At 39.2% G+C, this 16,285-nt stretch overlaps 1 protein-coding gene across 1 annotated transcript; it reads left to right on the top strand.

Moving 5' to 3' along the window:
- Nucleotides 1-55: 55 nt before the first annotated feature.
- On the top strand, nt 56-16,285 carry SLU7 (SLU7 homolog, splicing factor). Its single transcript, XM_039483854.1, has 16 exons — nt 56-243; nt 1,457-1,636; nt 2,365-2,518; nt 3,694-3,774; nt 5,266-5,430; nt 6,454-6,522; nt 8,885-8,932; nt 9,547-9,678; nt 10,163-10,260; nt 11,118-11,185; nt 11,395-11,534; nt 12,502-12,663; nt 13,131-13,235; nt 13,382-13,456; nt 13,786-13,899; nt 14,852-16,285. The coding sequence occupies exons 2-16, from the start codon at nt 1,467-1,469 to the stop codon at nt 15,029-15,031; spliced, it is 1,761 nt and encodes a 586-aa protein (XP_039339788.1). The 5' UTR covers nt 56-243; nt 1,457-1,466; the 3' UTR covers nt 15,032-16,285.

Genomic DNA, 16,285 nt, shown 5'->3' with positions numbered 1-16,285 from the left:
AAGGGGAAGCCCTTCGGGGCACGGCTGCGCTCGGAGCCGCCCGATCACGTCACGTCTCGTGCGGGAGAGGGGAGGGTCCGCCCGGCGTTGACAGGAGCAGCCGCCCACACCAACAGGCTCCTTTAAGAGGCGGAGCCAGAGCCGGCGGCGCGGTGCATTATGGGATTGGGGAGGGGGAATGACTTGAGGCCTAGTTGGTAAACACGGAGCCGGGGCCTGTCTTGTGTCGTCTGCGCTCTCCGGGTAAGTCCGGCTGCGTCCCGCCTGCTGGCCTGGCCGGGTCCGATTCTCGAGCCTCAGGCGCTGCGGTCGCGTGGGGGGATGGAGTAGGGGCAGCGGCCGCCTGGACAATGGGGCAGCAGAGCCAGGCCGAGGCACCGGGCCGGGAGCTGCCCTGCCGGGCTAGGCACAACGTAACCCCCCTGACTAGGGACCCTCTCGCCTGGAAAGGGGATCCATGGAGGCGCGTCCCCCTGTCTCGGTGCCCCTAGGCCGCCGCCTACGCGCGATTCCCCGGGCCCTCCCGAATCACGGGTCCCCAGTAACAGCGCAGGCCGGGCCGTGTGGACAAGAACCGGCGTCGGGTCACTGCCCTCAGCGGTTAGTCCCGGTGCGCTGCGGGCGAGTAGCAGACACGGGGGAGCGGCTGAGGCAGGAGTCAAGGGCTGCAGCTTGGGCTCTCTGAAAGGTTCGTGAGCCTGGTTGGTCCAAGGCCTGCTAATGAAACCAGGTGACTTTTTTCATAGGAGGTTTTTATGATTTGAGACAGGATTCCTGAGTTTTTTAGCCAGCTTTGCCCCGATTTGTCCTCTTGTGTAAAGTATCTGACTTTACTGTGCGTTGCTGTTTTTCTGGCTGTAAGATTGGGATAACACTTATCAACTTTACCTGACTTGTGCAACTTTACCTCTTTTATGCATGTTCATAAAAGGCCCTGAAGCCTTTGCAAAAGTACTGCATAAGGGCCCGGTGTCTGCTCGCATCCCAGAACAGAAGTTGGTCCAGTAAAAGAGATTCCCTCACCCAACTTGTCTCTAAAGTTTATCTTGTTCTTTACAAGACCTGTATTTTGCTATCTATGATCTACTTGGCCACCTTGACATGCGATTGATAGTCCTGAAACTACTTGCCCTGGTTTTTAAAAACATATTTTGTACAATTTTCTACTTTATTTGCAAGAGATAAGAAAGTATCGTGTATTTTTCAGTACTAGTTTCTATACTTATTTAACTGTTTAACATGGTTATAAATCATAAATGCCAGTGATTTTTGTCAAGCATACTGGCTTAACTAGAAAACTGGAAGGAACTAAGTGATGTGAAAAAATATAAAAGATTGTTGTTAGATAAAAATAACTAATATATTAAAGATTGATTTTCCTTTAGTTTTTAATAATTCTATATAGTGTTAAATCTATTGCCCTTTTCAATATACCCATATGTGTTCATGTCAAAAGGAAAAAGACAATGGCATCTGGGACTGTTGAAATAATTAACTCTACCCCTGCGGGAGGGTCGAATGATGTAAGCTTGGAGGAACCAAAGAAGATGACAAGAGAAGACTGGAGGAAAAAGAAGGAACTAGAGGAACAGAGAAAGCTGGGTAATGCGCCAGCTGAAGTGGATGAGGAAGGAAAGTAAGTTTCATCTAAGAGCCATGCTTGATTTTCTGTTACAATAAAACACACTTGCCCTTCTCATTATTAAAAAAATGTTGAGGAAAATGGCTAAATTCCAGTAATGCTGGGTAGACTTTTTGTGAAAGCTGAACTTTGTGAATTAGCTGTTAAAGCCTAAATCATCCCCACTTTTCTGCAAGTGTAGAGTTTCCTTTAACAAACAAACAACTAGTACTAATCTGGTGTACGGTGGGTGGAGATGCCAAATACAGATGGGGGCTCTTGTGGTTGCGTACAATGGAATTATGGTGTTAGGCAGAGGGTGGGACTGGAGAGTCTGTTATGCAGATTTCCATTTCTTTTCCTCTACCTCCAATCTGTACTAAAAGCTATGTCACTACTTTTGGCTGGAGTAGTAGTCCTGGTGAAGTAGTCAGTTTTGCACCTCAGAAAAGGGTATATCCCTGGTATACTGTAGCATCAAGCCCAGTTACTTCATTTGGAGGCAGGATGTGAGCCTGTGTGAATTGACTGTAACAAAAGAAAGGAAAATCATTGTTTGCTTATTTTGACAATTATAGTTAGTTTACATTCATTAAGATAATGTTTACTGCGGCTCATCTGTCACAAAAAGACTAATGCTGAATGTAATAGACATCTTTAAAAGAAATTTTACTGTTTTTCACTCACGCCACATTGTTTACATCATTAGCATGTGTCTAAATATTTTTTATATCTTTTTACAGAGATATCAACCCTCATATTCCTCAGTACATTTCTTCAGTGCCATGGTACATAGATCCTTCAAAAAGACCTACATTAAAGCACCAGAGACCTCAGCCAGAGAAGCAGAAAGAGTTTACCTCATCTGTGGAATGGTACAAACGAGGGGTTCAAGAGGTAAAATATCTTTATGGTGTAGCAAAGATGAGACTTATGGAACATATTTTTGGAAAGGGAAGAATTGTGACAAATATATGAGAATCTTCTTTGAATGAAACTGATTTATCCTTGTGATGATTTTATTCTGAAAAGTATTTCACTGTAACTAATCTAAGTTTTGGTAACTCTAGTGTTCAGTTTTGTCCCCACTTATCCCACACAGAAATATTTGTTCCTTCATTTTCACTTGCTGGAAGAGCTGCACCCCTATACACAAAGACTGAAGAGCAATAACAGTATATCTAGTCCTGTTTTTTTTCTGTTGTGATCTTATCTGACTACTGAAAAAAAACTTGAAGCGGAATATTAGTTTCTCTCTTCATAAAGGAAAAGTTGGGGATGTGCACTGTATTTTAGTGTTGGGAGCCCTGCTTGGTAATTCTTACAAGTTTGATCTTCGTTCTCCTTTGATATCCAGTGGTTTCCTTAACTGTATTAAAGAAATGTAAAATTTCCTGTAATCTCTCACTAACCCTAAAATGGTGTTGGATTGTAATCCAGAGGTTTAATTTCATAGTTTATTTAGACACAGGGCTCCACTAATAGGCTTCAGATCTTTTCTAAAGGGACTGTTTCTGTGAGAATAGTTCAGTCTTTATTACTGTTTTGATTCTTTACATCTGTACAAAGATCCAACAAGGGTGGAATTGCTTTCACTTTTCTTGGTAGTGTAGAAACTGCTACTAATAACTGAAATGAGACCTCTGTTTTAAAATAGGTCATTAAATAGCAATCAAATTAAATTACTTTAATTTACATGCAAAATTAAATGTATTTAATTGAATAATCCAGTCTAGAGGAAAAAATCTGAGAGCTCAATCCAGCACTATTGAAATCAGTGAGAGTTTATAGATTTCTATTATCAATTATTCTGAAATATCTATTCCCTCTTGTTCTGTAGTGATTGGGCAGAGCGGGGGAGTGAAAGGGGAAACCTTTGCCATAGACTTTCCAGAGCATTTGGGAAACAACTGAAACTGTGTGTTTTGGCTTTGTAGAGCTGATTTTGTGTACGCAGATTCACCTTCACTTAATCAGGCTAATGAAAAATGCAAATCAGCCAAAGCTGATTCTTGGGAATGTGTGTGTCCATCATGCTATTTATATCACAGTGTTTGTTCCCTTATGTTTAGAATGCTGTTACAACTAGGTACCGCAAAGGAGCCTGTGAGAACTGCGGTGCAATGACACATACAAAGAAAGACTGCTTGGAGGTAAACCTGACTATTTTTGGTGTCTGACTGTTCCTTGGAAAATATTGCTGTGAATTTGCATTGATGGAAAATATGTAGTTTGGCACATCTAAACTGGCTCTTCAAAGTGATTTTAATCAATCTCTCACATACAGTTTGAGGTGTTTGAAGGCTATTGAATGAAACCAGTTTTATGTAGGAGGAATATGTAGGGGAAAAACTCAGTTACCATATCAAAAGACTTATCTTTTCAAGGTATTGTGGGTCCACTCATTTATAAAAATATTTGCCAATATGGATAAGAAAACGGACTTCAGTCTACCACATCTCACCCATGCCTTTCATTGTATAATTTATTGAAGTAATTGTCTTACACTGCTTTGGGTCAAGCACAGTCCAGGATACCTTTTTCAGCTCCAAATCTGTTAAAATGGGATTTCTTGAAAGTACACTTAAATGTCTGATGATGGGACCAACTTTAATCTGTTCAGTTTAAAAAATAACTTCATGTACTGCATTTGCCTCTGAGTCTTTATGTCAACTTTTTTTGGGTGGTTTTTACAATCACACTTTATTTAAAAAAAACAAAACTTTTTTCTCTCTCTCCTTTGAGTGTATGATCCACAAAAACAGGGGAAACTAACACAGGTTTTGCTCACATGTATGACTTTGCAGAAATCATCTCATCTTTTTTTCTAGCACTGGACTGGTACAGCTCCACCAGCTCTAGTGTAGACCAGCATTGTTCTACACTACCTGTGTTCTCCAGATCTCCTTTGATTGGCATTATTAGTCAAAAACACCATTGTTAATCTATACTAGTATTCTTGCCATTTCTAGCAGTGATCCAATAGTGGGAGAATTCCAAAAAACTACCTCTGTTGATGCAGCCTAACTGTCTAAACAGGGAAATGCACAGTGAAGGAACTGAAAACTAATCTTCCAGTTAGATTTCAGAGTAGCAGCCGTGTTAGTCTGTATCCGCATCCACGAAAGCTCATGCTAAAATAAATTTGTTAGTCTTTAAGGTGCCACTAGTACTCCTGTTTTTTTTTGCGGATACAGACTAACACGGCTGCTACTCTGAAACCTGTCATTATGCAAGGCACTGCATTTAGCCGTATGGAGTGGAAATCCATCAACTTCATGAAAAAGGCATCCGAAGAAGTGAGCTTTAGCTCACGAAAGCTCATGCTAAAATAAATTTGTTAGTCTTTAAGGTGCCACAGTACTCCTGTTTTTCTTCCAGTTAGAGTTCTTTTCGATGTTATTGGCAGCAGTAGATAAAATAAAAGCAGCTACACTTTTGTCAGTTGTTTTAGTCAATACCTTTTTAAGCCAACTTCAGTATATAAAATCTAGAAGTAGTAATGAACATATATTTAGAATTGTAGGTTGCAAATAGTGTATCTAAGAGGAATTAAGTTTTTTAAAGTGATGTGTATAGGTGAGTAATGTGGCTGTCCTTTAGACTAAAATAATGCAAAAGTAATTGTGGCTTCCCTTTTTCAGAGACCTAGGAAAGTTGGAGCAAAATTCACAGGCCTTAATATTGCACCAGATGAACATGTGCAGCCTACACTAATGTTTGATTATGATGGGAAGAGAGATCGTTGGAATGGTTACAACCCAGAAGAGCACATGAAGATTGTAGAAGAATATTCCAAAGTTGACTTGGTATGTAGGTATTTAGTTGAATAGACTTACTAAACATTCTTCAGCATGTGCTGCATTCGTAATCCAAAAGATATGTGGATTCTCTCTTTGATTGCTTAGATTTCTTTTCTTGTTGAACTAAAAACTTAAAAATAAAAATGGAATTGCAGGGAGATTCACCCGGTAAATGAACTGCAGATCAGAGTTGCATACACACTGTTGCAAGCACTTCTTACATTGACTTAATTTTTCTGTATGTATAATTACCCACAGTAAATACTTGATATGGGGTAGGTAATATTGATAATGATTTACCACAGAATTAAAATATTTTAGCTTAGCTGGACTTTTAACATTTTCAATAGCAGATATGAATGCCAATGCTGAAAGCAGACACTTTTAATTTTAACTCAGTGAAACTGACGTGCCGTACTGCGTCAGCCCAATGAGCCTGAGTATTTGAGAGTATGCATCTGTAAACTTGCTTATATTAAGTAAATTGGTTGTGATGGTAAGATGGCCTTTAGATGCTCTTCCCTCCCTCGAGTGATGTAGCCAGTAGCTAGAGATTTGGAAGAGCAGTATAAAGACAAACTTTGGGGCACTGGATCCTTTGGATAAGTCGACACTGCAATAAAACACCTGAGGCTGGCCCGAGTCAGTTGACTCAGGCTTGCGGGGCTATAAACTTGCAGTGGAGATGTTTGGACTCCAGCTGGAGCTTGGGCTCTGAGACCTTTTTCCCTTGCAGGTCTCAGAGCCCCGGCTCCAGCCCAAACTGAAACATCTACATTGCAGTTTTTTAGCCCCACAAGCCAACCTCAGCAAGCCTGAATCAGCTTGTGTTTCGTTGCAGTGTAGACATACCTTGGGGGGCTATCAAAGCTGGAGACTGTTCGCTACCAGTTGGTTGGTAGCAACAAATTCGGGTCCTAACGAGTGCATTTAAAGTTCTAAATGCACCCAGAGGTGCTTATGATGAGTGTTTTTGATCATTCACTTTTATTTAACAAAATAAAATAAAAACACTCTTTCCATATTTAGGCTAAACGTACTCTGAAAGCTCAGAAGTTGCAGGAAGAGTTGGCTTCAGGAAAACTGATGGAGCAGGTGGTAAGTAAGCTAAAACCTGGCACATTTTTCTTAAAACTGAAACAAAAAAAGTGCCTTTTTTTTCCTGTTCTGAATAGAACAGGTCGTCTCTGCCTTCAGATGCTGGTAGCCCAAACAACTAGTAGAGGGCATTACAACATATATGTGCTTCATTTGCTGTCTTGTATCTTTTTGTGTTTGTGCAGATCTGAAGCTTCTGTTTTGCATCTGCTTGCTTTTCAGCATATGCCATTGATAGGATTAGCACCTAGCACTGGGGCAAGGGATAGAGCAATGATTTTTTTTTTTTTTTGGTCATTTTTATGAAGTGTGTTTATCCTATATTGTCCAATACTCTAATCATTTTTATAAAGTAAGTACACTAACAAGAAAAATATACTTTACTTTAAAATACTCTCAATTATGTGAATATGGGTTAATAGTAAGGCTCCCGTGTCCTGACAATTGATGGCCTTGCCAAGACATGCAAAACAGAGCTTAGAGAATCTTGCTGTCAATTAGTAACTTTTATTCAGGGAAATACTTAGACTTAAGAGGTTTTATATTATTTGACTAACTTTCTAATTATGAAATCTTCCCATGGATTCATTTGTCAATGGTTAGTATAAACATGTATGAACTCGGCTCACTATCTGAAATCTGCACTTTACATCTTGTTCAGTTTTTTGTGCCAGTATTTGTAGGTTCTTGGTTAAGCTTTATTTTGAGGTTGAGGAATATCAACATACATTCCTCTTGGCTTGCAGGTCTCTTTGCCATGGCTTTAGTTTTCATTTTCCTTCTCGCTAGTGGCTCTTGGATTATAATTAGGGCCTTAGTAATGAAATTAACTGAATATTCTTGTAAGAAGATTTAATGGTAACTTTGCATGTCTTAAAAAAAATTAAACATAGAGATGGCTATAAGTGAGGGCAGTTCTCGGAATATAGTATACTGTGTTTACTCTGTTACTGATCAACAACAAACCAAAGAATTTATGCCATTCATCCTCCATTTTCTAGGGCAGGGGTTGGCAACCTTCCAGAAATGGTGTGCCAAGTCTTCATTTATTCATTCTAATTTAAGGCTTCACGTGCCAGTAATACATTTTTACGTTTTTAGAAGGTCTCATTCTGTAAGTCTATTACATATAACTAAACTATTGCTGTATGTAAAGTAAATACGGCTTTTAAAATGTTTAAGAAGCTTCATTTAAAATTAAATTAAAATGCAGAGCCCCCCCGGACTGGTGGCCAGGACGTGGGCAGTTTGAGTGCCTCTAAAAATCACCTGTGCCATAGGTTGCCTACCCCTGTTCTAGGGAATGTAACCACAATTTTTGTGCCTAGATGGCAGAGTAAACTTGGTCTCTAATCCTGACACAGGATTACTCTTCTTCCTAAGGACTAAACAGAACAATCAGAGCTAATTAAAGATAGCTCCCATCTCTTTCCCTCTCCCTTCCCCAGCAGGAACCTCCATCTCCCTTTCAGAGCCAAAAGGAAGGCCTTGTCACTCCTCAAAACAAGCCATTCTCTGAGGGTGAAAAACTTCATGCTCTTTGTTTCCCTTCTCTGAGTGGTCAGACACACTCTCCATAGTTTGATCCCAATGCCAGATCTCCTTCAGCCTTCCCCAGTGATTCCTGGCACAAGGGAGGTGGCAGAAGTGGAGCATGTCAAGAATGCAGGGCAAGATTTCTGGGAGAGGGAATGTGGAGTGGGACTAGATGGGTTTCTCCCAGGACTCCTATTCCTTCCACCAGTGTCCATGGATCTTCCCTCCTCCTCCTCCACTCCAGAGGTCACCTCAACCTGGAAATTAATTGGTCCCACTTAAAACTCTTTATCTGGCTTCCTCTGGGTTAAACTATGGGTTCTGGTCTCTAAACAAAAAATGACCAAGGTACTTTGCAACTGTGTTAAATCATCAATTCCAAACTATGTTGGGTTTTTTTTGGTTGGTTTGTTTGTTTGTTTTAAATAACTTGAATTATTAAAGGTCTCATGAGAACTGAATTTGGAACTATCAGTGTTGATAGACAGTAGAACTGACTTTATGCTACACTCTCACAGTTCAGGGACTCATCACTCTTGCGAGATATATAGTGGTTTGATATGAAAATAATTTAAAATATTTTTCAAAAAGGTTTCTGTGCTGTAAGAGGCTTGTAAACTTTAAAGCAAAAAATGTATATCACAATGATCTGTTCTGCAGTTTGTTCCATGGTTATCACGTGTGTCTTCCACTGCCTTTGGGGTAAGCCCTGCTTTGATTGTTTGTTTGTCCAACAGTTTCCTCTACTTCACTCTCCCAAATCTCTTCCCACCCTAAAGTTTTGTATTTTCTGCTCATGTGCTTTTTTTTATTTTTTCCCCTGCAGAACTCCCCAAGACACCACTGGGAAGAGGAGGAATCAAATTCACAGACAGTAAGACACTTATCAAATGCATCACTCAAGGGAAGGAAAACCAGATGCTGGAAGGGGTTGGAATAGGACCTGCTATGGTGGCTTCATGCCATCTATGGATTCCTTGAGCAATGGGAGCTCAGCAGGGGCCTGGAGTTACTGGCTTTGCAGCTGCTTTGTACTCCCAGAGTGGTGCAAAGCAGATGGAGTTGGGTTCCAAGATCTGGCTCTTTGCCTTTGAATTTTATTGTGGTATTAACTCTTAGAAACAAGTTGTCAGGCAGGAGAATAACTGACTTGTAAAGAAAATCCAGGCCATATCAAGAATAGTGGCCATATTTTTTTATTGCAGTTTTATTTTAAGTGTATTTTAACTCTTGGGTCTCATAAGTAGAAATGGAAATCCTGTAGCAGATTTATTTCTAAATTTTTCAGTGTAACTGTAGAATAGATTCTAACACTTAACCCAGAATTTACATTGGAAATGCCTAATTAGAGAAACAGGGGGATGGGATGAGGGGGTTCTTGAATTTTTTTTTTAACTAATCAATTTAAACTAATAATCAGGTTGTTGTATTTATTCCTAGATTGAACACCCATCATTTTACTTAGTAGTTTTCTGACTCTGTTTTCAGGAAAGAGATCATAACAGTGAAGATGAAGATGAAGATAAATATGCAGATGATATTGATATGCCCGGACAGAACTTTGACTCCAAAAGACGTATTACAGTCCGAAACTTGCGTATTCGGGAAGACATTGCTAAAGTAAGCCACAGCAAATGAACTGGGTTATATTATTATGACTTTTTTTTTCTTTTTTTTTTTTTTTAAATGTATTTATATAAACTTATTGTTTCTAAGGTTGTGTTCTCTTAACTAGTAGTTACTACTAGTGGACTCAGCATGGGGCTTGGAGCCTGTGGACTTAGTTTCTGGTCCCAGCTCTGCCATTGATCCTTCTATGTCACCTTGGGTAACTCATGACCTGCCTTTACCCATTTCCCCTTCTGTCAACATATACAAATTCTGACTTTTTAGATACTGCTTTTCACCTACAGAGCATCAGGTGCTTTACAAAGGTAGGCAACCTATCATGGTTATCCCAACTAAAAGGAAGCTGCTCTAATAGCAGTTGAGGCATGTCATCGAACACTTTAAAAGTATCTATGAAGGGATTACAGTAATATTTTCAGTTCTGTTAGAATCCCAAATTTCTAAGTAAACATTTTGTATGTCTCCTTTATTTTAGTACTTGAGGAATCTAGATCCAAATTCTGCCTATTATGATCCCAAAACGAGAGCAATGAGGGAGAACCCATATGCCAATGCAGGCAAGAATCCAGACGAGTAAGTTTGAAACTGGGATTTTGGCTACACATCTCTAACAAAATGAGTTAAAGTTAAAATTGTCTTAATATTAAGCTTGTTTCTCTTTGCTGTCCTGTGTATCTTGCTACCAGTGAGCAACTAGTCAGTTATGGAGGAGGGAATCTTTTAATACTTTCTTGGTTATGTTCTTCTGATTATTTTGTTTTTTTTCTTCTAACTTACAAGTTGACACACACAATGCTGATGAGGATCATTTTATTGAGTATTGATATTTAAAGTGATCTTGTCAATTTAATTACCATGGGATTGATACTAATTATTTGAATACAAATTGTAAAGTGGGCAGAACAGCAAATTGCAGGTTACAGCAGAACCCCTCTGTAGTAGAGATGGTATCTCTAGACCACAGTGATGTATATGTAAATGTATTTCAATAGTTGGATGTCTGCAGCTATTCTCCTCTTGATCTGCAATTATCACAGCAAAAATACTCCCAAATTCAGATATCCCACTGTCCAGAAACTGAACTTCATGCTTCCCTGTCACAGACTCGTTAGAATCCATAGGTTGGGCCAGGAAGCATTCAGAATATTGCAGAGCTAACGTGTAAACTCTCAGGTAGAAAGCAGAGGAGTAGTGATGTGAATGACATTTGTGTGTTCTTCTGTGGCCCAGGTGGGGAATAGAAACAATGTTGCAAGAGGGTCTCCCATTTGGGGAGTGTTGGTGACATGTCCTTTTCAAGCAAGAGAGATTCAAAGTTACGACAGTAACAAAATGCCAGTAATGGATGAAAGAACTTAACAGGGAGTAAAGGTGTTGCACATTACTTAAATAATTGGGGTGGATTTTTTTGTTTTTGTTTTTTTTTCTAGAGTCGGTTATGCAGGTGACAATTTTGTTCGTTACACTGGAGATACCATTTCAATGGCACAAACTCAGTGTAAGTATTTCATTAAGTCAGAAAAATCATACCTTTAAAAATTGAGGTGCCATATTTCTGTGCCAAGGCAGAAATGTATCTTGTTACAGATAAACTTGACTGCATGATGACTCTTAGCACCTTTAATTTATTCTTTGTCTATTTGAAAAGCATGTATAGGATTCAGAATGATCATTTAATTAAGTGATGGCTCTTTGTTTTATATATAGTGTTTGCTTGGGAGGCTTATGACAAAGGCTCTGAAGTTCATCTTCAAGCAGACCCTACAAAACTGGAGCTCCTGTACAAATCCTTCAAGGTGAAAAAAGAAGATTTTAAGGAACAGCAGAAAGAAAGCATCCTAGAAAAGGTAACACAGGCAAATGCCCAACGAACAAGAATGCTGTAAAGAGGGGGTCCAGCTTGGGTTTTTGCTTTTTTTTCATTTAAAAAAAAAATCATTAATAATGCTGGTCAAACCACCTGTTAACCTGATCAAACTCTAAAATTATGTAGCCTTTATACCTGTTGTGTCGGGTAAGTTTTTTTTTTTTTAATATAGACACATCAGTATAGTTGTAGGTCAGTTAGCATTTCTTTCTCTATAGGTCACGGGGCTCAGCTGTCAGAATTTACCTCTGGTGAAAACTTGGCAGTGTAAGATGTATGTATTTTAAAACATAAATCTGGACCCCCACAAGTGGTGGAAAATAGTCTCTGTATTGTTAAAATTGATCTTTTAGGAAGAAGGTAACTTGTGAAATATGTGCAAACACTTAGTCTAAACTATCCCAACTCATACAAAATAAATGCTTTTCAAAATCTCATTTTTCAGACTTTGGTATCGCCACAATGAGCGCTGTTTCCTTTATATAAACATTTGTCTATTTTGCTGTATTGTCAATTTTACTTAGACAACGTGGTAAAAATCATGAAGATGCTAACATTTGTTAAGTACAAGTTGACAACAAACAACACGTTGTCTAATTGTTCTATACTTGGATTGTTTTTCTAACTTTGTTTTGCTTTGAAAACTTCTAATCGTTTAAACAAGATTTTCTATACTTAAATTGGGATATATCACTGGAGCTGGTAATATTTCTCCGAACAAAAAAAAAATCTGAAGTGTTACCACTGTAGCAGAAAATAAGATCTTTTAGCTAGCAAGTCAAGCACAAAAAATGGATCCTTTTCCATTTTAATGTTCTAAGTGCTTGCATAGCACCCAAAGCACAGGGAAGGTAGTGAGGTGATGTGTTTGAAATGCAGATATAGTTGCAAGTCTAAATGACTTTTTTTGCTATAGATCTTCAAAAATGTTGCTTGTATTGTTGTAGTATGGAGGACAAGAACATCTAGACGCTCCACCGGCTGAACTGCTGTTAGCCCAGACAGAAGATTATGTGGAATATTCTAGACACGGAACAGTCATCAAAGGACAAGAGAAAGCTATTGTCCGTTCTAAATATGAAGAGGATGTAACTATCAACAACCACACAGTAAGCACCTAGACTAAGAAACAATAGCAAGAGCTAAATTTCCTGGTAAAGCAGAGGAAATATGACCAAGTGCCATGGGAACCGATGCACTGTCTACTAAAGTAGTGAACTTATCTTTTCGGATTAGTTGCTTGCTTAAGTCTCTCCCTCCAAGCAGGAGATTTTAATTACCTTTAACAGGAGCTGTGTGTGAATCAAGTGGAGAGTGTGTAGGGAACTTTCAAAGGCACAAATGGCAGTCATGCTTCCAACTCCCCTTGAGTTGTTCTGGGAGTTGGGCACCTAGTTGTCCTTTGCCTTTGAAAATCTCCCCCCCCCCCTCCGACTAATTCTTGTGGATCTTCAAAGTTCATCAGTTTTCCTTCCTAAGATTTTTGAATGAACTACTACTTTTCTGAAAAGAGTTAAACAAAAATCTTGCATGATTTGCAATGTTCCTGTTACAGGATTGCTTCTCTGTCTTGCAGTGTATATGGGGTTCATATTGGAAGGAAGGCAGATGGGGATATAAATGCTGCCACTCGTTTGTCAAGTATTCCTATTGTACAGGAGAAGCTGGGAAAGAAATCGCTGTAAGTAACATTTCATTTTTAGACATTAGAATAATGGGATGCTGCTATAAAAATGTCTAAAATAAGGCTAGTAATTCAACTTGTCTTTCCATTTTGGTACATGCATAGTGAGTTTTCATGCCCTTTCTTTTATCTTCATTATGCAGAATACTGCATCAGACTTACCAGAGGAAAAACCTACAGAGGAAGAGTATATGGCAAAATCCAAAACGTTGATGGAGGTAGGTTACCTCCCCTCCCACGTGTCTTCCCTTTATAAAAGGAAAACTACTTGAAAAGATTGTGAGAAGGAAGATTTTTACATTCTGTTTATCTGGAGTTTTAAAAGGTGGAGTAGTGTAGTGACTGTACGACGAAGTTGCATGGGCCATCTTTTCTGAGCTTGACTAGGAGATTTATAAAATATTGGATCATTAATGTCTCATCTCTCAATATTCCCAGCTAAACTCCTGAGATATAGAGTTGGTAGACCTTAGAGATAAGTTCCTTGAACATACATGTGCATAACCCTTGGCATTTCAGTCTAAAACTCCTGCTTTTCTACCTCCAGATACATCAAGAAAAACAGAAAGATGAGAAAAAGAAGAAGAAGAAGAAGCAAAAGAAGAGTCCAAATTCAGATAGTGAGGGTGAAGAGAAAAAGAAACACGAAAAACTGAAAAAGGTGCACTGTGTTTTTCAGACAGTGTTCTTGTTCTTATTAAGAAATATTTGCTCAGTGGTAAGAGGGTCCCACTCTTGTCCTGAAGAGATTACAAGAAGCTGATATTCTTGTGGCGTTGTATATAGGGTTTCTCTGCTGGTGACTCTGAGTTGAAGTGACTTTTAGACAGAGTTGTTTAGCTGCTTTGAAGTAAATGGTTAGAACAGTGGGTGATGATAGCAGAAAAGTGGAATACTAACCTAATTAATTGTGTGAAGCAAGATGGGAAACAAACCAACAAAATGCCTTTTATCCCAAGGAGAAAATTAGGCTCTATCCTGAAATTGATGGTGTGCATGAGTAGATTACGGTAACTGTACAAAGTCCCAATGAAGTCATTGAATGGGGCTCCACAGAAATACAGCAGTCTGCCTGTGTACTATCAGTTACAGCATGGGAGTCTTACACTGATATACTATACTTCAACCATCTTTTGGATAAACCACAGCTTCTGCTGAATAGCAAACAGTAGCACTACAATAGGGAAGGAATATTTAATGTCTTTAAAAAACAAAAGGGGAAAAAAGCTGTCCTTGATCAGTCTGGATGAATTTCTCAAGCTCTTAAGTCACTAAAACGCTTTAGAGAATTTCACCATATACATAAACTTAGCTGAAAATTCAGGAATCCTTAAAATTACTACATCCTACATTTACACAAATTTTAAAATGGCTAAATTAAATAATACTGTCAACAGAAAACTGACAGCAAAATTAAAACATTAGGCATGACCAATGCTAATTTGGCACTGTAGTTGGAGGTTAAACACTTAAGGCTTGTAGGTGTAAAATGAGAACTAGCAGTAGCTGCTTTTGTGTGGATTATAGAATTGTACTGTTCTGTCTCCTGCTCGTGTTTTAGTTAAAGTACTAGAATCTATCATGATTGTTACCTCGTTTCTGCTTTTCTTCAGGCATTAAATGCAGAAGAGGCTCGTCTCCTCCAGGTTAAAGAAATCATGCAGTTAGATGAGAGGAAGAGGCCATATAACAGCATGTATGAAACACGGGAGCCTACAGAAGAGGAAATGGAGGCTTATAGAATGAAACGCCAAAGACCTGATGATCCCATGGCCCCCTTTCTTGGACAGTAATTATGTGAAAGACATTCCAGCACATAGTTCTTGGCTATTGTATATGATACTTGGTAAACCAGTAACTGGAACTTTTCTGCCCGCGTTTCTGTAAAAACAACTGCACAAGTCTGCTTTGCAGAAATGGCCTGGTTTTTGCCAGGGAAAAGAAGTCTATGAATGAAGCTAACGGCTGGTGCTATAAGCATACTAGTGCTTTCTTTTTTAAAAAAAGTATACTTGGTACAGACTTGTACTACTGAAAGTGTAAGTTGATACCTTCTAAAATTCATCATAACAAGTAATGGGAGAGAGGAACCTATCAATTCAGGAAAACAAACTGCATCTAAACCAGTTGGCCAGCAAGTGTCACTGTTATGTAAAAATTGATTAATGTAACAGACTATGGGCAGGTCTTTGCTACCCACTGGATCGGAGGGTAATGATCGATCTATGCGATAAAAATCGATCCCCGATTGCACTCCCCTGTCGACTCCGGAATTCCAGCTTGCGAGAGGCGGAAGCGGAGTCGACGGGAGAGCAGCAGCGGTCAACTCGCTGCCATCCTCACGGCCAGGTAAGTCGACCTAAGATATGCCGACTTCAGCTACGCTATTCACGTAGCTGAAGTTACGTATCTTAGGTCGACCCCTCCCCCCCCACTAGTATAGACCTGGGCAGAGTCTACACTAGGGACCTCACAGCAGAACAGCTATACCGCTGCAGCTGTGCCACTGTAAGATCTCCTGTGTAGCCACTCTATATGCCAGCTCTACAGCTGGCATAACTAAACCATCCCCAACAAGCAGTGGTAGCTATGTCGGCAAGAGGCGCTTTTGTCGGTGAAACTTTTTGTTTGTTTGTTTGCGGGATATTTTTTTCACACTCTTGACCAACAAAAGCTTTGTTGACAAAAATGCTTATGTATACAAAGCCTTAAAAGTGGTAGACTATAACATCTCTTAAGAGGTTTTTTTTGTGTGTGGCTCAGTGGGGGGAAAAGTAATTATTTATCATTTGATAATTTTAGGAATGCAAAAATGTGTAAAAACTGATGTGATTGGATGTACAGACTTGGTTGAATATAATATAAATGTTAATGCTGTCTGTTAATTGGGAATATTTGACTCTTGTCCTGAAGAGATTACAAGAAGCTGATATTCTACACCGTGCTTTGAAATTCTTACTGTGTTTTAGCTAACAATGTAGCCTTATATGCGTACACCCCATATGCAATGCTGAGATCCTGTGAGATAAATTGCATTTATTGTGAAA

Source organism: Mauremys reevesii, linkage group 8 (assembly GCF_016161935.1).
Source record: "Mauremys reevesii isolate NIE-2019 linkage group 8, ASM1616193v1, whole genome shotgun sequence".
Taxonomy (NCBI): domain Eukaryota; kingdom Metazoa; phylum Chordata; order Testudines; family Geoemydidae; genus Mauremys; species Mauremys reevesii.
Note: the sequence above shows the minus strand (reverse complement) of the source record. Positions and strands in the feature narration are given on the sequence as shown.